The sequence below is a fragment of the Piliocolobus tephrosceles genome, chromosome 19 (genome assembly GCF_002776525.5).
Source record: "Piliocolobus tephrosceles isolate RC106 chromosome 19, ASM277652v3, whole genome shotgun sequence".
NCBI lineage: Eukaryota > Metazoa > Chordata > Mammalia > Primates > Cercopithecidae > Piliocolobus > Piliocolobus tephrosceles.
Window position 1 is genome coordinate 22,213,910 of NC_045452.1, and position 23,550 is coordinate 22,237,459.

Sequence of the window (23,550 nt, forward strand, 5' to 3'; positions counted from 1 at the left end):
CGATTTTGACTCACTGCAAGCTCCGCCTCCCGGGTTCACGCCATTCTCCTGCCTCAGCCTCCCAAGTAGCTGGGACTACAGGCGCCCGCCAACACGCCTGGCTAATTTTTTTGTATTTTTTAGTAGGGACGGTGTTTCACCATGTTAGCCAGCATGGTCTCGATCTCGTGACATTGTGATCCACCTGCCTCGGCCTCCCAAAGTGCTGCGATTACAGGTATGAGCCACTGTGCCCAGTCAATTTACCACAAGTTTTAAAAAATTTTTAAAAATGTACAAAGGAATCAGCCATTCTCCAAAAGAAGATACACGAATGGTCAGGCAGCACATGAAAAGATGCTCCACATCACTAAATTACAGAAATGCAAACTAAGGTACCACTTCACACCCATTAGGGTGGCTTTTATCAAAAAATTGAAAATAAGGAGTGCTGGTGAGGAGGTGAAGAAACTGGAACCCTTGTGCGTTGCTAGTGTGAATGTAAAATGTTACAGCTGCAGTAGAAACAGTTTAGTGATTCCTCAAAAAGTTAAACACAGAAGTTACCATATGAGGCTGGGTGTGTAACCCTATCACTTTGGGAGGCCGAGGCAGATACACTGCCTGAGCTCAGGAGTTCAAAACCAGCCTAGGCAACACAGTGAAACCCTGCATCTACTAAAAAATACAAAAAAATTGGCCGGGTGTGGAGGTGGGCGCCAGCTACTCGAGAGGCTGAGGCAGGAGAATTGCTTGAATCCGAGAGGCACAGGTTGCAGTGAGTCAAGATCACACTACCGCACTCCAACCTGGGCAACAGAGTCAGACTACCACATGATCCGGCAATTCTAGCCCTAGGTTTATGCCCAGAACTGAAAGCAGGGACTCAAGACAGACACTTGCACACCCACATTCACAACATCCAAAGGGTGGAAACAAGCCAGGTGTCCGGCCACAGACGAATGGATGAAGAAAATGTGGTGTATCCACACCAGGGGTACGACTCAGCCTTTAAAAAGAGTGAAATTCTGACACATGCTGCAACACAGATGGACCTTGAGGACATTATGCTGAGTGAAATACGCCAGACACAGGACAAACTGATTCCACTTCTGTGAGGTCCCTATAATAGGCAAATTCATAGAGAAAGTGGGATGGGGGCTGCCAAGGGCTGCAGTTGGGGAGAATGGGGAGTTACTGTCTAATGGGTAGTTTCCCTATGGGGTGATGTAGAAGTTCTAGAGTCGGCCGGGTGCAGTGGCTCAAGCCTGTAATCCCAGCACTTTGGGAGGCCGAGACGGGCGGATCACGAGGCCCGAGCAGTGAGCAGAAGGAAGACTGAGGCAGGAGAATGGCGTAAACCCGGGAGGCAGAGCTTGCAGTGAACCGAGATCGCACCACTGGACTCCAGGCTGGGTGACAGAGCGAGACTCCGTCTCAAAAAAAAAAAAAAAAAGTTCTAGAGTAGATAAGGGTGATAGCTGCACAACACTGAATGGACCTAATACCTCTGAATTGTACATTTAAAAAATGGTTAGAATGGCAAATTTTATTATTTCACCACAACTAAAAAAAAGAATTATGCAAAAACTGGCCCTGCTCCCCAACCCTGTGGGCTCTGGCCCAGCAGAATGCATTCTTTGCCCTGCAGCTGCTCTCACAGGCAAGGAGGTCGCTCACCTCCAGCTGCCACCACCTGCCCAGACCTCTCTCCTCAAACACCTGCTTCTGGCATCACTGCCACCTCTTGGGCCACTTCTCAGTGTCCCTTTGGGGGCAGGCGGCACCCACACCCACCATTCTCCTTTTCTCTGCCATCTCTTAGCAGTTAAGAGTTCAAAGCCTGTTCCCTTTTCCTTCTTGAACAATCTCTGGGGTAGCACCACCACCTTCCCTTGGAAACTCCTGAAACTCATGCCAAGGCCTCTTTCCTGAGCGCCCAGCCCAGTCGTCCCCAAAGCAGGTCCCATACCTGCCGCCTCAGTGCCACCTGCACTGGTGAGAGATGCACCTCAGGCCCCAGGGACCTGGGGATTCTCCCTAAGGCTTGAGAATTGCTGACTTCACAGGTACACCAGTGACTGAGCTCGTCTTAAATTGAAATAAAATCCACACAACATCAGATCCACTCTGGTAGAGCTGTGGTTCCCGGCTGAGCTCCCACTTTTCCTGTACCCTCAGCCACTCCTCCTCCTCCAGAAGCCACTGAGACACTTGGAGAGAAGTCCGCGCTCACCGACCAGCGTCGGCACCACATGCCCAGCCTTCTTGCCTGCTGCCGCCAGTAAGCCCCTTCCCAGGGCCATCTCGGGGTCCTCTGGGATCTTCCACTCCCAGCTGGGTCCCTCACACAGATGCACGCGGTCTCCCATCCAGCATCTGCCCTACTTTCTTCCTCCCCTCTGCAGAGGAACCTCCCAGAGAGCTCTCCATGGCTACCCCCAACCCTGCTCTCAGGCCTCTCACGGACTTCCTGTTGTGCCCATAACACCTGCTTCCGTGTCCAGACCTCGGTCCTCAGCTCCCTTGGCCACAGCTGGCTTCCAGGACACCACACCCTGCCACTGCTTGTCCTCTCGACCCCCAAGGCTGGGCTCAGCCCCGACCTCTGCTCCCCCACCTCACGCCCTGGGCAGCCTCCCAGCTCCAACTGCCAATCTAGATGTGACAACACCCCAACTCCTACATGCAGCCCAGACCTCTCTTATAAATGCCACTCGATGTCAACTGTCCCTGTAAACCCTCCACTCATGACACACCCCATCAGCGACTGCACAATGTGGTCCCACACGTGCCCCCTCCCCAGCTCACCCCATCAATGGCCACTCCACCCAGGCCCTTCGGGCCACAGCCCTTGAGGTCATTCATCCTTGGCTGTTCCTTCCCTCTCTCCATACCTCATCCATAAAGACACCAACCTGGCTCTCTCCAAATGGGGCTGACTCCAGCTGTTCCTCCACCTGCCACTGCTGCCTGCTGGGCCACAGCCCTGCTCTCCCACCACCCCCAACCTGGGGCTCCCTGCTTCTGCCATTGCACGGCTGCTATCACTACAGCAGCTGGAAGGTTCCTGGGTCTTGCATCAGACCAGGCCACTCTACCCAAGGCTGTGCGATGGCTTCCCACACGATGGAGCCAAAGCCACCCTGCCCTGATACCCAGAAAGCCACGCATGATCTGGCCACAAAGCCCTTCTTTCCCTTTCCTCAACTCCACTCCAACTGGCCAGGCACTCCCGAGGCCGCACAGATGCACACAGCTGCTCCCGCTCACAGGGGCCATCCTGGCCCTTCCCCACCAGGCTCCCCAGACCTCTCCCTCCCCTCCATTTTTGTCCTAAGGCTCCTCTTGGATCTTCCATATGATCTGCTTATTTCTTCTACTTGTTTTCCACCTCCCCAGGCTGCACTGTGAGCTCCACAAGGGCAAATGTCTCTTCTGTTCATTGGCAGGTGAGGGCCTGGGGGCAGTGCTCCCTGCTGAAGGGCGACACCTTCCCTGGTCCTCTCATCCAGGCCCTGGAGACAGGAGGCTCACAGCCACCACTGCATCCACAGTGCTTGCCCAAGACTGGTCACGCATGGAAGCATTCAATAAAAACAAACCAACCCAGGGCTAGAGACACCTATGAACAGAGAAGGCTGTCAGGAGGCAGCAGGGGACCTGGGGTTACCTCCGCTCTGAATGAGAATGTCAAACAGGTCGTCCATCTGCTGGCTTGAGGAACCATTTTCCTGCGGGACAAAGAAAAAAAAAAAAGTGAAACTCTTGAATGGGGACTCCCAGCATGAACTACGAATGAGGCTCCTCCCTCCACCCAGAATAAGCAGCCAGATCCACAGCACCCACAGGTGTGCCCGGACTCCTGGTGCCTGTCCCCCAACGGCCCACTCCCCAAGGCCTCTCTGACCCTGAAGCTGGGCTTCACCTGCCCCCTACTCCTGCAGCTGGGGCTGTAGGAACCTCAGCCCAGCAGCCTAGGGCAGCCACCCACAATGGCCAGGCCCAGCCCACCTTCCTCACCTGCTGTTTGGGCTGCTGGCTCATGGCTTCCTCATAGCCAGGTGGTTCCTTCTTCAGCAGAGAAGTGGGGGTCCCAAAGAGGGGCTGCAATGGGTGCTCTAGGTCCATCTGGGCAGAGGCGGCAGGCACTGGAGAGCCAGGCTGGGATGAGGGCTGGACAGGAGAGCAGGGAGAGGACCAGTGGCCAGGGGGCTGGGGGTGCAGACCTGCCTTGCAGGGGTGAGGGGTGGGGATAGGGCCAGGGCCTCTCATACTCTAGGAGGGCAGATGGGGGGCACTGGCTTTTAGGGAGCTTTCATGAAAGCCACTAGGTAAGAAGGAATACAGGATGGGGGACCCTCAACCCTGCAGGGGGTGCCTGGCCTCTTGAGGTTTGGGAGAGGTCTCTGGGCTGGGCTGGTCACCCCCTGAGATTTCTGCAGCTTCTTTCTCTGCTTGGGTCTGCTCAGGGACCCCATCTCCTATCCTGAGGTACCTGTTCCTGTCACTGTCTCCTCCACCCCCAAGTTCTGCAGGACCACAGGGCTACATAAAGCCTTAGGGCAGCCTCACCTGTGGCCTAGGCTGAGAGAAGGTCTGCTGGGGGAGCTTTCTGCTGCTGACACCTCGGTGGGGACAGCTGGCCTCTCTGAGGGGAGGACCCTGAGCTGGATCCTGGCCAGAGGACCCCACAGCCTCTCCCCAGGGCAGGCTACCTCTGACCTTCACTGGCCACTCCCCACAGAGCAGCACTAGGGCAGGCCCAGCCTGGTGTGGGCTGCTCAGGAGTCCTCTGCTGAGCTGCAAAAATGTTCTAGTCTCCACACCGAGAGAGGTGGCGAGCTCGCCAATGGTTCCGCCCTACAGCTAGGGGATCTCAGGCAAGTCCCTCAACTTTCCTAAGTCTCAGTGCTCCCCGTGGGGAGATGGGGATAACGACCTCTCATTTCAGAGGGTCGAGAGGAAGATTAAATGAAGCAAACACAAAATGCCCAGCACGAGGGGACCCCTGGGGCCCACGAGGGCTGTAGCGAGACGCTCTTCCCACCCTCCTCTGGGCCCCGCCCGGTTCCTCCCATACCCAGGTACCTGCTGGGGGCTTCCACTGGACAGGCCAGGGCTGTCTGCATTCTTATTGGTCACGGTGAGGACAAGGTGGGTCCCTGTGGAGTCAGTGATGAGGGTGGGAGGTGCAACCCCCTTGATGAGGCCAGGGCCCTGAGGACCCAGAAGCAGCTGGGAGGCGGGGACCGGCTCGGGCTCAGGCTGCACAGCTTCCTGCTTCACCACCACGGACGGGGGCCCCGGGGCCGCAGCACAAGGGTCTACATGGTTGGTGGTTGGGGCCGCCAGGCTGGGGCTGAATGGGTGAGCAGGGCCCAAGGGCTGTCGGCTCAGTTGGCAGCTGGAGAAGCTGTTCTCCTGCTTCACTGGGGTGCCGAGAGGGGCAGGGGTGGGGACAGGGGTTGGGGCGGGCTGCTGGGCTCGCTTTTCCTGCTCCAGCTGCAGCCTGAGCCGCTCCACCAACTGCTGCTTCTGCCGGAGCATGCGCGTCAGCTCCTCGATCTGCTTGTCTTTCTCCTGCAGCATCTGGTCCTTGTCGCGCCCCTCTAGCTCTGCCCGCCCCCCAGGGCTCAGGCAACAGGACCCGGCCCGGGGGCCCTCCTCCTTCACGAGGATCTGTAGTGGCGAGGCCTGCAGGGTCAGCTGCGTCAGGGGAGACGTCACCATCTCACCAAAGGTGTCCCCGGGGGTGGAGTTTTCATCGCCGGTGCTGAGCAGTGAGCGCTCTGAGGGCGTAGGAGACACAGGCGGTGTAGAGCCCGTGCTGCCAAATTTCACCACTCCATTGCTGGTCACCGTGGCCACCACCACCTCAGTTGGGGCCAGGCCTGCTGCCACCAGAGCTGGCCCTGTGCTCAGCCGGGCTGCCGGGAAGGCTACCACCACTTCGCCAGCCTTGTGCAGGATAGAGGTGGTGGCAGGGGCCTTGGGGGCTCCTGGGACAGGGCCGATTTGGTCTTGGTAGGCTCGAAGGCGCTCAATCAGCTCAGTTTTGGTGCCTGAGACGGGCAGTGATCGCAACTTCAGCTCCTGCTTCAGCTCTGCCACCTGCAAGGCAGTCAAGAGTCAGGGAGGCCAGGGGCAGCTGGGCACAGGGCACTGGGTCCAGGCAGAAGGGCAGTCTGACAGAAGGGCACTTCAGATGCATCAACTGCCCTAATCCTCCAGCAGCCTAGAGGGCGCAATGCCCCCCACCACCTGAGCCAACAGCATCCTCCCTTTCATTGTTCTCACTCCAGCAGGGACCTGGTTACAATGCTCCCTGCCTCTGCAGGCAGCAGGGGCTGGCACATGGTGCCCACAGCTGTCCCCAGCCCCCAGCATGGTGCTTGGGCTCAATAAATCTTGAATGGAACGGACTTAATTTTGCAGAAGAGAAAACTGAGCTCATGAAAGTAGGGCCCAGCCTAGTTCAGAGAACAAGTTCTCAAGGGAGAGCTTGGTCTAGCCAATCTTCTGATGGGGCAGAGAAAACACCCAAGGCACTGGGCATGACCCACTCCTCTCCAAGGCCCTAGGACGGAAGCCAAGTCTGACCCTGATCACAGGCCACTCTCTTCCCAGGCAGGCACTGCATCTGAACAGCACCCTGAGCTCCGCATTCACCGGCAAAGGGGAAAAAGCGAGCAGGGTTGCTACTGGACAGCCCGGTCTACACTGACCAGGTCTGCGACTATGGACAAGCTTCTCCTCCTGTCAGTGCCTCAGCTTGACCATCCTCAAAGGGACACCAATCCCCACTTCTCACACGGAATGCACCATACAAGTCGAGGAAGGTAAGAGACATGCGACTGCCTGGACAGATGTCGGCTGTGCTGCCAACAACAGGACCCACCACGAGGAAGCTGGTGTCACTCGCCATGACCACCTCCAGGCAGCCTCGGAGCTGTGCCCAAGGTGCCCCTGTCCGATAGGGACCAGAGCCTGGAGCCCTGTGCTGCTTTCCACGATGGTGGGTCCTAGGCTAGATGCCTTCCCTGCCTAAAAACCAGCACCCGGACAGCCCCTGTGGGAAGGGCCAGGCTGGCAGTGGCTCAAGTTTTCCAGTGGCTGTGTACCTTCATGTCGTCCAGGTTGGCTGGCAGGGCTCCCGGCTTGCCAGTCAGTGAGGTGCTGTTCTGACGTGCCAGCCCACAGGGCCCAGGGGCACCTGAGCTGGAGCTGCTATTGGTAGTGGAGAGGCTGCGTACTGGGGGGTTGCCGCTGCTTCCCAGGGCCTCACCTGCTGACCTGAGAAGAAAAGGCGGAAATGAGCACCCATCCAGCATCACCCGTGGCCTCTGCAGGTGGCAGCCCAAGCCTGGGCTGCAGGGTTGGGTACAGATAGGCATGGGGCAAGGGCCTAGCAAAGGCTAGGGTGGCCCTGCCTGCAGACCACTCTGTAGCACCCAGACCAGAGGGTCCTTAAAGATGTGGGGTTCACCTCCACCAGATCTGGCACCTGCCTGGCTCAGGGTGGCTCGGGGAGGGCAGGGGCAGGCGGTGGCAAGTGGGTGCCTACTTTGGCGGGGCAGGCAGGATGGCCTGGTAGTTGTGGTGCTGCTGCTGCTGCTGGTTGAGAATCTGCAGCTGGAGGAAGAGCTGCTGCTGCTGCAGGATCTTGGCATAGGATGAGTCCATGGGGGGTGCCCCCCTGTCCTGCTTCTGGTCCGGGGGGATGTACTGGTGGTACTTGAGCTTCTTCACCTTTGGCTTCAGCTCCTTGGCCTTCTTGCTGCGCTGTGACTTCTCACTGGCAGACTTGGGTTGGCTTTGCTGAGGGCACAGGAGACAGGGTGCCATTCAGGGGCAGCCTCAGGCTTCTCGGGGTGGGGCTGGCAGCTCTCCCCACACCTGTGTGGCTTCCGAGAAGACATCTCCATCCACACTTTGCCCATTTCCACTCTTCCCCATGGGACCATACACTCCGTTGAAAGCAGAAACGTGCCCAGAAATGTGCCAGGAAAGGGGCTGGAGTGACAGAGGGCTGTGCCTGGCCCCTGGCTTAAGAGAGCTTCTAACTTGGAGGGTAAATCAACCAAATGTTCGAGCACAGACATCACCATGACCCCAAGCCAGAGTGAACACAAGGAGGTAAAACCCAGCTGACTGATGGAGCTTGGGCTGCACCAGACCAGGCACTTTACAAAGACGGAGTCACGCAAGCTTCTCAAGAATGCTGCTTGCTCTTTTTGGGGCTGGGGGGAATCCTGCCAGGTAGGAACTGTCATGTCTACTTGAAAATGGTCAACAGGCTCAAAGAAGTCACTTGCCCAAAGTCACAAGGTGATCTTGTTCTTGTTCTAACACAGGACTCCAAAAGCTCCTATTCATGCCCCCAAAGACCTCCAGCTGGCACAGCTGCTGGGCCAGGAGAGTCAGAAGACCCAAACTGACCAAGGGCCAGTAGGCAATATGTGGGAGGCCTGTTCTTGGAGCAAGGAAGGGCGCAGTTGGACGAGGTAAGTTAGCAAGGGAGTGCCAGAGAGAGACCATGGAGAGCTGAGAAGTTCTGAACAGAGAATGGCAGACAGAAGCGTACAAGGCTGGATGTAGGAACAGGTGGCGTCTAGACCTTGTGGCAATGAGGATCAAAAGGAAGGTTTGGGCAGGTGACCCACTAGTGGAAGAACACACAAAGTGAACATATGGCAGGTGAGGAGTGACCCCAGAAGAGGTTCTGGTTTTGCTGGGAGCATGTGAAGGATGGAGAAAGGGCAGGGCTGCCGAGGCTGTGGGGCCAGGATTGCTCCAGAAGAAGGGAACAGAGCCACAGAGAACCTCTGAGTACAGGCTGGGGAGCAGGCAGACGTACAGGCAGAGGGAGAGAGGGGGCAGAGGGCAGAGCCTAGGGAGCACCCCCAATTAAAGGGAGGAAGAGGGAGGCAGGGAAAACACAACCAAAGAGAGGGAACCCCAATAGCTGGGCCAGGAGCACAGCGGTGGGGATGGACTTGGATTGAGGCCCCTGAAGATAATGTTTCAGTCCACTGTGGGGTAACTGAAGAGATGTGTAGACAAAATACACAGACTCTTCTTCCAAACGCGGGAGGCAAAGGAAGGCAACAGGAGTGTGAGGAGAAGCACGTTGGAGGGAGGAACTCTGTGGGAAAAGCAGGGACACCTGTTGACAGTGAGGAAGAGAATGCAGGTGCAGGACAGGCACTGAGGAGGCAGCGCCTGGGCAGGCAGCACTGAAAGCAGGGGTAGGCTGGGAGGAGAGGCCACTCACTGCTCCCAGGCCTGAAGGAGGAGACAGTGACATTCAGGAAGCCATAGTGACTTTCTGACACGGAGGAAGCAGGAGGCAGCAGAGATGACAGGGTCATGTGCAGAGGCGGGACTGGGGATGTCACCATGGGACAGAGCCAGGGAGAGTCACAAGATGGGCGGGCAGCTCCCAGAGCTAGTGGGGCCTACTAAGGCCAGAGCACGAGCGCCAGACAGCCCAGGCTGCAGACTGTCGGCCTCTCCTGAGGCTCAGATGGCCAGGGGTTGCCAAGCCAGGGACAGGGTCTGTGTGAGGCAAGAACAGAGTGAGTAAGAAAGGACAGAGCAGAAAGGGTACAGGTGGAACAAGTCAGGGAGGCGTGGGCCAGGTGGAGGTGTGGGGTTGGGGTCCCCGAGATCCTGGTGGCCAGGCAGTTCTGTGGAGCAGGGGGGACCCTGCATCAGCCCTTGGTGCAGCTGAATTTAACAGCAGACACCTGAGTCCATGAGGCCAGCAGTGCCCAGCACAGGGTCCCCCACACCGACGACAGTAACCCCCACCTCCTGCCGGCATTTCAAGTCAGGCCTTGGAGGAGGAGAAGAACACTCAGTGACACCTCCTGCAACCCTCTGGCCACATCACTTCACTTCTCAGTTCCTCTCCTGTAGCAAAGGGCTCTATTTCTGCCTCACGGAATTGTTGAGTGAACAAGACATAATGTGTGGGAATGACTTCATGGATGAGAGCAGGAATGAGTACCTGGAATGCCCAAGGCCAGCCCACGGCCACCAATAATTGGTGGCTACGATCGCAACAGCCAGTGTTATGTCGGACAGCGGAGAGAACAGGAAGGAACTCCCAGACCAACGGGAGAAGACGTGCACCACAGCCCCTGCATCCGTCCCCACAGCTGGAATGAAGTCACAGCAGGACTCCAAAGGGCACCAGGAAGGGGAGGGTACAATCACTGGCAGAAATGTACCTTAATGAGCGTGGGGGTGGGCTTGGCAGTGGCGACAGTGGTTCCATTGGTGAGGCTGGGAGGCAGCAGAGGTGGGGGAGGCAGAGGAGGCTGCTCTGCCAGGAAAAGCATTTCTCCAGAATCCGGGCCCATCGGAAGTTGAGACACAACCTGAGAGGGAAAAAGGGAAGTGAGGACATGGCCACCTCCAGGCAGGGTGTGCCCAGCCTGCCCTGACCCTACACAGGGTCCTCAGATGCCACCACTGTCAAAGGGCAAATGGTGGGCAGAAACCCGGGGAGGAGAAGAGCAACCCCCAGGGTGGCAGGAGGAGCTAGGAAAGAAAGAGAGAAGGCAATGAAAAGAACTGAATACACTCAAGAAAAGCAGGCTGCTCCAAATAAATGAATACAGACTGGGCCAGTGAGGTTTGCAATCCCACTGCAAGGCAGCCGTGGCCAGCGTCGTCCTCCACCTGACCTCTGGCTGCTGGAGAGGGGCCTCTGCCCACATCTCCCACCAGCGGGGAGCCCAAGCAGCCAGCACCTGAGCAACTAGGGTAGCATCCCCCTGGCTCCCCTGTGCCAGAGCAGGAGGCATACCCTGGCCCAGGAGAGAGACTCTGGGCAGCCCTAGCACCTTGGAGCTGGGGAAGCATCTGGAAGCACACACTCACCTGGGTAGGGGATGCAGAGGTGGCACTGGGCAGTGGTTCGCTGACTCGGGCCTCCAGGGGTGACGGCACAGAACCCTGGGACTCATGGCTGGCAGGCTGCTCAGGGGATAAGGCATCGCTGCTGTCCTCATCGAAGGAAGAGCTGTCTGCGACTTTGGGATAGTTCACCTGGCCCACTGAAACCCAAAGCTGGTGTGAGATTCCACCTGCAGCCCAGGGCACAGGTGAGCAGGGACAGGCCTGGCCCACAGCCCACACGCTCTGTGAGGCAGGCAAACCAAGGGGACTAGCAGCCAATCTGCTTTCTTGGTCCAAAAAAGCTCTGGTCATCATCATCACCCTGCAAGAGAGGCCAGAAAGGCCTCCTAGGCCATCAGAGTGACCTCATGGGCTGAGCAAAGGCCTCCTTTAGCCTCTTGCTTGTAACTCTATACTGTGTTTAGTCTTCAATGTCAAGTTGTCCCTCCCTCCTTTGCTCCTCCCTAGGAGACCCGGGCTACCTTTCCACCTCAACCGTCTCCCTATTGTTAAAGGTACTCTGTATCTTCATCCCACACTGCACAAAACTCTCTTCTTCCCCCATGATGCTTCCAAACGGGGCAGTGAGGGCTCTGAACCAGCTAACAAGGATCAGAAAGGCCTGGGTAACAGCTCTGTGAGTGTAGCTGAATTCCCCAGAGGCCAGGAACAGACTAAGGAGCCTGGCTCTGGGCTTCAGATGGAGGGTATCCCAGAAAGGGGATGTTTGCCTGCACAGGTGAAATAGAGGAGGTGTGGTGACCTCCTCTAGAGGCCAGTGGCTCGCAGACACCCAACACCCGGGTAGCAGGGGCACCAGAAGAAAACAGCCTGCTGACTGTAACTGCCCTGACCTGACCCACTGCCAGGCTCTGGATGACTGTGAGTACGTGTCCTCCTGAGGCCAACTGGGAGGCAGAGGCAGGGGAGGAGGGCGCAGCACAAAGCTTCTGTTCCATGGGGTCGCAGTGGGAAGGAAAGATGGCAACAGAGGCAAGGAGGCTATTTCAAGAGTCACTGTCAGAGCCACCGGCTCAGCACTGTCGTGGGAAGAGGTGTGGGTAGCAGGCTCTGAGCTGATCTGCTATCCATGCAGAAGGAACTGAGGCAGTGGTGGAGGCAGTGGTGGAGGCAGTGGTGAAGGCAGTGGTGAAGGCAGGGGTGAGCTGCCGCCCAAGCCTGGGGAAGTGTGCTGTGTGGGAAGACCCCAGGTAAGGAAGAGGAACAAGGCACAGCAGCTCAGGCTGGGTTTGTCCATGCAGTAGCTCTCCTAGCAGCTCTTCCCCTCCAGGGCCAGGACCTGAGGTTCTCTCCTCCCTCAGGACCTGGGAAGGACGCATCTGAGCTTCTTCCTTACTGGCAACTGTGGTGGCGGCTTGCTCCTCCGTCCCCTCGTCTGTCCCAGCAGGGGCAAGTACGCAACACACAGAATGGGGCGTGCTGACCACATGTACTTCATGCCAGACCACAAAGCTAGATTTCCCCACTATCTCCTACTCCCAGCAAGGGCACCTGCTTTGGGACAGCAGCCCCAGGGCGGCCAGTACTGACAATGGTGAGCGAGGGTGGAGGAACTATAGCTTCCACCAGATTAGTCCAACCCAAGGAAGTTGCTGGCCATACTGTGGATAACCCAGGGCTGGTACAGGCCAGGGTCACTACAGACTATTTCTCTCTCCACTCACAGTCACATCCTGGGAACAAAGATGGGGCCCCTGCCCTCCAGGAGTTTATGGTCCAGTTGCCTTGGAGCCCCATGAATGCTCTGCTAGAGAGAAAACACAGAAGCTGAGGGCACACCGAGGAGAGATTCAGGGAAGTCTTCCTGGAGGAGAGGACTTAGTGTGAACCTTGAAGATAACTGAGGGGCCTGAAGGAAGGGTGTGATGGGAAGGTTAGGTGTGTGGGAAGACCCCAACCCCCATCAGCCCTTTTTTCTCAGGCCTCAGAACCGTCTGCTCCCCCTGCTCCCACTGCCCGCTTCCTTCTCACTCATCTGAGCCAAACTTCCTTCCCAGCTTTGCCTCTCCTATCTGAGCCAAACCTCGACCTCAGCTGGGGTTCCATTTCTTCGTCCTCCTCCCTCCTCTTCCTCTGAAGGTGCCCATCCTCCCATGTCCTTGACTCTTTCCTCTCAGCCCAAAAACCTGCTCCATTGCACCCAGCCTGAAAACCCCTCCCTAAGCCAGCACCTGCCTCTGTTTTCCTTCTCCACAGAACTGTTGAGCAAATGAGCTACATTTGCCATCACTACCTTCTTCCCTCCTACTCAACTGTACAATCTGGTTTTTGCTGGCAAATGCTCTGTGCTCCTTAAAGTCCCCAACAATCACCCCATTGCCAAATTCCTCAAACAAACAAGCACAGGTCTCCAGGCCACTGCCCGTGTTGTTCCCTCTTGTCCCTCTGTACCTTTTCCACTTGGCAAACTCTGATCCAGCCCCCAAAACATGCTATAGTGTGGGCACTTCCCTGGCCACCAACACCTGTCCCCATCCCTGAGAGACGTCCCTCTGCTGAGCTCCCACAGCGCTGACACACACATATCCATTGTTACACTGTCCATTACAGCAGCTGCCAGCTGGTCTGGAGTGAGTGTTATTGCTGACAACAGCAGCAACCATTGTGTGAGTCTCTCTAGGCACCAAGGACCAGGCTGGGCCCTTTATATTCCTCATCATGTGTGATCTTGCAAGCAGTCGCACAAGGCAGGTGACTCAGAGACAGCGTCGCAGGGCCATGGCCTTCCTACTAGGCAGCACTGGCACCTGACTGGGAACCAGACTCAGAAATCAGCTGTTTATACATTAGGCTTCTCACATCAGACCCACGTGAATTCTTTGAGGGCACAAGTCATATTTTATTCATCTTTGTGACATCAGGACTTCACACGGCCTGGCACACTGTTGCCTCTCAGCACACATTTATCAGACCGTGGCTGGCTGCAGCATCTAGAACTGGCTTGGCCCCTGCACTGGCCTGTAACTTGGGACTGCTGAGGAATACACAGAGGAAACCACTGAGATGAGGCAGGACGAACGCCAGGGAAAACCTGTGAACTATAAGGGCTACTATATCAGCATGCGGAAAGGGCTCCTCCGGGCCCAGTGTGGGCCAGCCCACAGTAGGATGTCTACAGTGCAGTGGAGGCCCTAGAAACTGCCAGTCGCCTCTAATCAGGGCCCAAGGCCTAACTCAGCATGCCTTGGGGGTCCTGCTGCAGTGTTTCCCCTCTGCCCAAAACTAAAATTATGTTAGAGGAAAACCTGAGCCTCTTTCTGTGAAGGCACAGCTGCTTCACGAGGGGCAGGCAGGTGCTGTCTTGTCAGGGATCGGGTCTCGGGCCCACTGCAGCGAAGGAGACAGGTCTGTACCAATTATCACCAAAATCGAAGAGTAGGATAATAAATATATTTGGGTTTTATCCCCCAGTTCTCATCCCAGAGCAGCTAAAATCACAGAGCAGCTAAAACCCTTAGAATTTTCTTAAGGTAAAGGCCAGGTGCGGTGGCTCAAGCCTGTAATCCCAGCACTTTGGGAGGCCGAGACGGGCGGATCACGAGGTCAGGAGATCGAGACCATCCTGGCTAACATGGTGAAACCCTGTCTCTACTAAAAATACAAAAAAACTAGCCGGGCGAGGTGGTGGCCACCTGTAGTCCCAGCTACTCCAGAGGCTGAGGCAGGAGAATGGCGTAAACCCGGGAGGCGGAGCTTGCAGTGAGCTGAGATCCGGCCACCGCACTCCAGCCTGGGCGACAGAGCAAGACTCCGTCTCAAAAAAAAAAAAAAAAAAATTTCCTTAAGGTCAGGAGTATCCTCAGTTATGTATAACAAGCCCCTTTCTATAACACCTGAGCTTATGCTAATGTGATGATCTGGGAGAGACTAAGGATTGGGCCAGTCACCACAGAGACCAAGTGATTAGAGGATTAGAGGAATGGAACTACGAGCCCATCCACCAACCTCCAGGAAAGTGGGGGTGGGTATGTAGGATGTGGAGTGAGGGTTCTGAGATCAAGCCTATAAAAACTCTTGGATAACAGGATTTGATATGCTTCTCTAGCTACTGGGAGGGTGAAGGCCCGGAGTGGGCAGGGAAGTTCCAATACCACCACTCCCCTGGCACCCCACTACACTGTGCCATCCAACCCTCCCTCTGGCTGTTCCTCTGCCTCCTTTATAATAAGCCAGCAAATGTAAGTCAAGTGTCTAACCGGGTTCTGTGAGCCATCCTAGCAAATTATCAAGCCCAAGGAGAGAGTATAGGAACCCCAATCGATAGCTAGTTGGTTAAAAGCAAATGTAACATAACCTGGGGCGTGGGACCAGCATGGGGAGTGGGGCTAAGTTTTGTGGGACTCAGTCCTCAACCTGTGGGATCGGACACTCTCTCCAGGTAGATGGCATCTGAAAAGGGCACCCAGCTGGTGTCCACTGGAGAACTGCTGGTATGTGGGGAAACACCATGCCAGAATACCAACACCAGAAGTATTCTGTATTGAGCGCAAATAGAGAGAAAAGAGGCTTTTTCCCTTTTACACTAAAGGAATCAACTCCAAACTCCCAAGTGTGCCAAGAGGCCCTGCACATCCTGGACTGTGCTTACTGCTCCCACCTCGTTTTTGTTTTTGAGACAGGGTCTCACTCTGTCACCCAGGCTAGAGTGCAGTGGCACAATCATAGCTCACTACAGCCTTGAACTCTTGGACTCAAGTGATCCTCCCACCTCAGCCTCCCGAGCAGCTGAGACTACAGGTGTGTGTCACCACAGCCAGCTAATTTTTTGATTTTTTTTGTATAGGTGAGCCTCCCTATGTTGCCCAGGCTGGTCTCAAACTCCTGGGCTCAAGTGATCCTCCCGCCTCGGACTACCAAATCACTGGGGACCTGGCCTCCCACCTCTCATCTTGACACTCTCCCTTCCAGTGCCTTCTCATCAGGTCCGAGGGTTGTTCTCCCTGTCTGGAGCACTGTCCTCTCCCTCCCTTGTCCCACCCCCTCCCACACGCTTTCACGAATTCCTACTCATCCTTCAGCCCCAGGCTTGGCTGTCACCTCCTCTGACAGCTGCACCCACCCTGATGCAACCAGGTTGGGTGACCCTCCTCTGTGTTTCTAGAGTACCTTGTGCTCCCTCCAGCACAGCTTCTCTATCTTGCCTATTCACCTGCCTGTTACCTGCTCCATAAGGCATGAGCTCCATAAAGACAAAGGAACTTGGTCTGCCCTGTGGGGCTGTGGTCTTAGCACCTAGCACATTGTTTGGGTCCATCAATACTTGTTGAGTGAAATATCCGTGGAAAGGGCCAGTCTCCAAAAAGAGATTTCACTAATAAAAATAAAGAGTATTACACAGATTTCTAATTCCTGGCATCTCCACACATTCACACACACTAATCCTGACATCTACCTACTCTGTGAAAGAGGAAGCAACCTGAGTTTACAAAGATGGAAAGCAACCCCAGTTTACAAAGATACAAAGTGAACAGCGCAAGGCCTGTTATTTACTTAATTACTGTTGTATGTCCCTGTTTCTTAAAGCAACAGGCACTATCCCAAGTTCACACAACCCGTGCATGAGGCTCTCAAACTCTGTTAAGAAGTCAAGAGCCTCAGCCCAATTCTGCTTCAGCCTGGCATTCCCTCCCCACCCCCCCTGCATCTCAGCTGCCTCTCACGCAGGGCAGCTGGGTCCTCCTCACCAATGATGGCTTCCTTCAGGCTGGACTCCACAGGAAGGATGTTCTTCTCCACCAGCTCCATGGGGCCAGGCCTCTGTGCAATCTTCTCATTGAGGTCATCGGCTAGTCTGGCTCTCTTCAGCTTCAGCTGCTTGGCCTGGAGGGACGGCTCAGCTGAGGTTTCTGCCCATGGGAGAGAAAGGGGTACAGGAAGATATATGAGTGGACGTGGTGCTCTGGGAACTCCAGAGCAGCTCTCCTTCCTCCTGGGCAAGAGCAGAGACTGTCAGAATGGAAAGCATATCCCAAGCAGAGAAGACTGGCCTGCCTTGAAGTTTCACAAAGACAAGACAACGGGTTCCCACTGTGACCAGGCAGTGCATGGTCATACACAATTACAACCAGGCAGAGGCAAGCTCAGAAGACTTTCTAAGGTGGAGCTACAGAATGGAAGCAGCACCACATGACAGAATGGTCTCCATTCTCCCTCAAACTTGCTGTGTTACTGAGGCAATTCACATCTCTGCTCTGGGTTTCAGTGCCTTTGTCTGCAAAATATGGGACTCAGACTAGAAAAGTTCTCTTCCAGCCCCTCAAACAGCTCAAAACTAGACAAACAGCTGGGCGTGGTGGCTCACACTTGTATTCCCAGCACTTTGGGAGGTCAAGGCATGTGGATCACCTGAGGTCAGGAGTTCAAGACCAGCCTGATCAATATGGTGAAACTCTGTCTGTACTAAAAATACAAAAAATAGCCAGGCATGGTGGCAGGTGCCTGTAGTCCCAGCTACTCGGAAGGCTGAGGCAGGAGAACTGCTTGAGCCCGGGAGGTGGAGGCTGCAGTGAGCTAAGATTGTGCCACTGCACCCCAGCCTGGGTGACACAGCAAGACTCCATCTCAAGTTTAAAAAACAAAACAAAACAAAACAAAATAACACTAGACAAACAATAAGCAAATATATTTATGCTGCTTCCAGGAGGCAAAACCTTTTCTTCACTAAAAATGTGGGAAGACGGCCAGGCACAGTGGCTCACGCCTGTAATCCCAGCACTTTGGGAGGCCAAGATGGGCGGATCACTTGAAGTCAGGAGTTCGAGACCAGCCTGGCCAACATGGTGACAGCCCATCTCTACCAAAAATATTAAAAATTAGCTGGGTGTGGTGGTGCTCGTCTGTAATCCCAGCTATTCAGAAGGCTGAGGCAGGAGAATCGCTTGAACCTGGGAGAGGTTGCAGTGAGCCATGATCACACCACTGCACTCCAGCCTGAGCAACAGAGCAAGACTCCATCTCAAAAAACAAGGGCGGGGGGGTGGGGAGGAAGACAGTGCAGCTGGGGCCAGGTATACATCTAGAATAATATTAGATGGAGCATGGTATATCACAGACAGTCAAGTGAATGCCAAGTGAATGACTGACTGAATGAATTAATGAATATTAAAAAGTAAGTGTATTTTAAACACAGATTTTAGATTAGGCATGATGGCTTGCACCTGTAATCACAGTGACAGAGTAAGACTCTGTCTCAAACAAAACAAAACAGATTTTGGCAGAGAGAAACGATCTCTTAGTTTCCCACCAAGGGATGGTGGGACCCTGGAGAACAGGCCAAGCCAAACTAAGAGCATGTGACTGTGCTTGTTGAGAGTCTCTCAGACCAGCGGCGGTTACCATGGCACAGCTGTCATACTGTGTTAAGGCTCTGGCTTACCCACTGCCAACAGAAATGGGAGAAGCAGCAAGAAGGAAATGGGTAGTGCAGTAGTAAGTACACACGGTGAGAACTGGGTCTAGATGAAAAAGCAATTCCAATCTCCACACCTTCCAAAATGTGCATCCTGACCAGCTCCGATCTCTCTGGGCGGGAACGAATCTTCCGTTTGAGATAGTCCTCTGTCTACAGAAAAAACACACCAAGAAACTCTCAAATCCAGGTACACAGGCTTATGGCATGGACAGGATCACAAGAGCAGCCTTGGCCATGGTGGCTGCTGATTACCTCTGCAGCCCCCACAACCTTAACTTGATGATGGCAGGGTCCAGAGGCAAGAGGAGGCCTGGGGAGAGCACATCAAAATCCAACTGCGCCTGCCAAGGAAGGGCACCATTCTTCAAGACCATTTGTCTCTCTGAGGTTGGACTGACAATATATCTATTAAAAACTACTATTTCTACTACCATAAAAGTAATATATGTCCAGCAAAGAAAATTTAGAAAACTAGAAAGAAAAATAAAATTAAAAAAACTTTAATCAGCCACTGTTAGTATTCTGGAATATCTGTTTCTAGTTACTCTTCCACGCAGAAAATAGGCTTAACTTTGCAGAGCTATAATCATACTGAATATTATTTTATATCCTGCTTTAAAAAATGTAACATTGGGCCGGGCACAGTGGCTCACACCTGTAATCCCAGCACTCTGGGAGGCCAAGATGGGCAGATCACTTGAGGTCAGGAGTTCAAGACCAGCCTGGCCAATGTGGTGAAACCCTGTCTGTACTAGAAATACAAAAATTAGCCAGATGTGGTAGCTGGCAACTGTAATCCCAGCTACTTGGGAGGCTGAAGCAGGAGAATCACTTGAACACTTGAGGTGGAGGCTGCAGTGAGCCAAGACTGCGCCATTGCACTCCAGCCTGGGCGACAAAAACGAAACTCCATCTCAAGAAACAAAAACCAAAAAAAAGCAAACAGCAACAACAACAAAAAAAAACCAAAAAACTCTAACACTGCATGATCTCATGAGCATTTTCCATTCATTTTGAATGGCTGCCAAATGGAATACTAATTTTGATACATGGTATCAAAGCTCTAGTTCTTCAAAGTCCAATGTCCTAATTTCTGCATTTATGAAACTCTGGGCAAACTACACTAGTCCCTCAAGAGTCACAGAGCCATCCCACCAAACGGGGCTAATTATAATATATACAGTCCCCCAGATCTGACTCTACAGAGTCTGTGCTCTTAACCTCTGCACCAACATTTTCAAACCATAGAACATTAGCGGATCAAGACCAGCAAAGGATAAGACAGGCCAGAGAACACTAGGAAATGAAACCTCGGAGGACATTATATATAGTAAAGGAAAAGACTGGGAAAAAAAAAAAAAAGACTCTCCTCACCTAGCCATCTGCCGCCTTGGTGTTCTGGCCGGGCAGCTCTGTGCTAGCCCAGGGGTGGCTGAGCAATCCAGGACATGGTTTAAAGTGGCTGTGGGCTCTGGGTCTATCACCCCATGTGCAGTGGGCAGAAGTACTGCCTCAGCTGCAGCAGAGAGTGGTAAAGCAGGTGTCAGGTGCCGCAAGTCTTCACAGACAACAGTGGAAGGCTTATTCTCTAAGCCATCTGAAGCTCTGACCAGTGGCCATGACTGAGGTAGAATACAGTCCTGATTAAGAAAATATATAGAGGAGCTTCTGGTTTGCTAAAGGCATGGAGATGCTAGGAGGGTGACACACCCACCTGGAAAGGGCACAGAAACTCCTCGTCCCTTCCCACGTACCTACGCATCTCTTCCACCTGGCTGTTTCTGAGTTGTATCCTTATAACAAATAGTAAACATATTAATGAGGTCAAATGGCTGAAACCTGACTACCTAGAAGCTACTCTGGACTGGTTTAGAGGGTACAAGGTCTCTGACGGAAAACCAGAGAACTTTCAGGGCCGAATTTAAAGATATGGATTTTGCAACTGATATCCTTAAAGGCATTCATGACCACTGAAGCACATTTGTGTCGAAGGAAACTGAGGGGAAAAATCAGTTTGACCAGGTACAGTGGTGAATGCCTATACATCCCAGCAATTCAGGAGGTCAAAGGTAGGATTGCTTAAGCCCAAGAGTTGGAATTCAGACTGGGCAACACAGCAAGATCCCACCTCTAAAATTACCAAAAAAAGCAAAGCAAAGCAATCAGTAGTGTAAATATAATAGCATCTCAGAGTCCCTCAAGTGTGATCGTGACATAGCTGAAGCCATGGTGGATGATTTCCCACCATCATGTATAGCTGCCTATGCAGCACCAACAGATGTGGGTAGCTGGTTCCAACACCAGAAAAATAAATGAAACTTCTCTTGAATACAAGCTGATATTGCTGTGTCTTATTCATCTGGAAGTATGAGATGCAAAAGTAGCAGCTTTTCAAAGCTTTAAGCTTTCAGAATTAAGTAAAGCAAATTCTGCTATAACCAATCCAATATATTCATTTTTCATATCTCAACTACGATAATTTTTAGTACACGTGTAAATATGGAAGTAGTTATTGTAATGTGGAAGTCATTTGTGAGCAGATGTGCATGGTAAGCAAATTGAATGTTAGGTTACCACGTGTTAGGAAATAAAATCATTTTGCTTAAAAAACAAATCTAGAATCCACAGACAAACTTTTGAGTCCCAGCTTTGCCACTTACTGGCTGGACAAGTGAGTTGACTTCTCTTTTTTTTTTTTTTTTTTTGAGACGGAGTCTTGCTCTGTCGCCCCGGCTGGAGTGCAGTGGCCGGATCTCAGCTCACTGCAAGCTCCGCCTCCCGGGTTCACGCCATTCTCCTGTCTCAGCCTCCCGAGTAGCTGGGACTACAGGCGCCCGCCTCGTCGCCCGGCTAGTTTTTTTTGTATTTTCTATTAGAGACGGGGTTTCACCGTATTAGCCAGGATGGTCTCGATCTCCTGACCTCGTGATCCGCCCGTCTCGGCCTCCCAAAGTGCTGGGATTACAGGCTTGAGCCACCGCGCCCGGCCGAGTTGACTTCTCTTAACTGCATCTATAAAATGAGGATAATACTACCTAATTCATAGGAGTTGATGTGAAGATAAAAAAGAAACAGATACAACCTCTTATATAAAGGTACTCAATAAAACAGACTCTTCTAATCAGCTCTACTGGTCCCTGCCTATTCGAGAAGCAGTCAAGGAAATGGTGCCCTGTCTTCTGACCGAACAGGGGCACAGGCAATGCCATCCTTTCCCCCCACACTGTACTCTCCAGTGCTCTCGGCAAACTAAAACACTGCTGCTTGTTACTCCTTTGGTTCCCATGATTTCATTCTTCCCACTTACTCTAAGAATTAATCATGATTTTCTAGGGGGGAAAAAATGAAATAAAGTAAAAAAAAAAAAAAGTATTGAAGGTAAATATTTCTGAGACTCTAAAATAGCTGTGAGGCTAGGTGCAGTGGCTCATGCCTATAATCCCCGCACTTTGGGAGGGCAAGGCAGGCAGATCACTTGAGGCCAAGAGTTCGAGATCAGCCTAGACAACGTGGTGAAACTTCATCTCTAATAAAAATACAAAAACTACCCAGGTTTGGTGGTGGGTGCCTGTAGTCCCAGCTACTTGGGAGACTGAGGCTGGATAATCACTTGAACCTGGTAGCCAGAGGCTGCAGTGAGCTGAGATCACACCACTGCACTCCAGCTTGGGTGACAGAGTGGGACTCCATCTCAAAAAAATAAAGTAAAATAAAATAGCTGTGGGTCTTAAGGAGATGCAGACTATGATCTGTGTAGGGGATTATCTTCCCACGATGTTACGTGAAAGGAAAAAGTAAAGTAAGTGGGAGGGGGAAGCAAATTCTGGTGACTTCCCCATCTCTACCCACACTGGGCAGCAGAATATTCCTCAGGGGCCCCTGGGGAACTGAAACTGAGAATTGGGATGGGGATGCAAGTAAGGTGCTACAGCAGAACACTTGAGCTTGGAGTGTGGGCCAGTTTCTGCTTTCCACAAGAGTCAAGTGGATACTACCTACTCTGGGCAGATGGAGATCAGGGAGGTTTCCTACCCTTTGGAATGCCCATCCTGTGAGGTGTGGGCAGTGTAACCCTGGACTTGGGAAGCTTTTCCATTGGCTAATGTTTGTGTCCCAACATCTACAAAAGGTTAAGTGGAATTAAAGATGGGGAAATATCAGTGGTCTCCAAAGCACTCCAAAATTCAGGGAAGGAGGATCAGGTGATCGTTCCATATCCTTAAATGTACTAAAAGAGAAACCTCATTCCATCATGTTCCATATAATCACCATGGGAGATTGATGAGAGAAGGGATGAGGTAGGAGAAGAAGAGTTTTCCATTTAAAACTGCAAGGCCAGGGCTGGCCCTAGAGTCTAGCAGGCTCTGGCCTCAGAGTTCTATGGAAAGCTCTAAATGGAAATATAACCAGCAATGCAATGAGCTCTGAAAATGCTCTTTAGGGGTTCTGAGGGGAAAAAAGGTACCTTACCCTTGCCCGCTCCAAGCTCCTTCTCTGCTCATGAAATGCAGCTGGACTTTTCAAAGCTGTTGAGAGAAGAACCATAAAGAATTACCTTCAAGTAAAGCATCATGTCTAGGGCTACAATATTCAGTGGAGAAGGCACCTTAAATTCATGTTACTGGCCAGGTGCACTGGCTCATGCCTGTAATCCCAGCACTTTGGGAGGCCGAGGTAGGCGGATCATGAGGTCAGGAGATCGAGACCATCCTGGCTAACACGGTGAAACCCCGTCTCTACTAAAAACACAAAAAATTAGCCGGGCGAGGTGGCAGGCGCCTGTAGTCCCAGCTACTCGGGAGGCTGAGGCAGGAGAATGGCGTGAACCCAGGAGGCGGAGCTTGCGGTGAGCAGCGATCGCGCCACTGCCCTCTAGCCTGGGCGACAGAGCAAGACTCCGTCTCAAAAAAAAATTCATGTTACTGTTACTAGTATTATAAGTATCAGCTGAAGTGAAGGCAATGACACCTGAGTAAGCATGTATTTTTATGGTTTAGCTATCCCATTCAAACAGTTTTGGTAGAAACCAAAATATGATTCCTAATGGGAACTGTCACTGCCTAAGCTTGGGCTGTATAAAGTGCACCCATGGAATGTAACTTTAACAAACACCCTGGCCCATGACTGGACCGTCAGCCGCAAATCCCCCATCAGCCAGGGCTCCAAGAACGCCTGCTAGGCCTCACATTATTCTCAGGACACCTGCACACAGGAAGGGGCACAGATGC

At 53.1% G+C, this 23,550-nt stretch overlaps 1 protein-coding gene across 5 annotated transcripts in view; it reads right to left on the reverse strand.

Moving 5' to 3' along the window:
• Window positions 1-23,550, reverse strand: part of MRTFA (myocardin related transcription factor A) — a 222,449-nt gene that overhangs the window by 2,958 nt on the left and 195,941 nt on the right. For 4 of the 5 annotated variants that reach the window (XM_023221912.2, XM_023221913.1, XM_023221910.2 and 1 more), the window contains 10 exons: window positions 22,793-22,848; window positions 18,397-18,472; window positions 16,596-16,757; window positions 10,873-11,048; window positions 10,218-10,367; window positions 7,547-7,800; window positions 7,104-7,275; window positions 5,071-6,093; window positions 4,003-4,155; window positions 3,653-3,713 (listed from right to left, as the gene is read on the reverse strand). In XM_023221912.2, the coding sequence (XP_023077680.1) occupies window positions 3,653-3,713; window positions 4,003-4,155; window positions 5,071-6,093; window positions 7,104-7,275; window positions 7,547-7,800; window positions 10,218-10,367; window positions 10,873-11,048; window positions 16,596-16,757; window positions 18,397-18,472; window positions 22,793-22,848 (2,283 nt within the window). Of the gene's footprint in view, window positions 1-3,642; window positions 3,714-4,002; window positions 4,156-5,070; window positions 6,094-7,103; window positions 7,276-7,546; window positions 7,801-10,217; window positions 10,368-10,872; window positions 11,049-16,595; window positions 16,758-18,396; window positions 18,473-22,792; window positions 22,849-23,550 lie in introns of all 5 variants that reach the window. The other variant, XM_031934611.1, reaches the window with a different exon arrangement.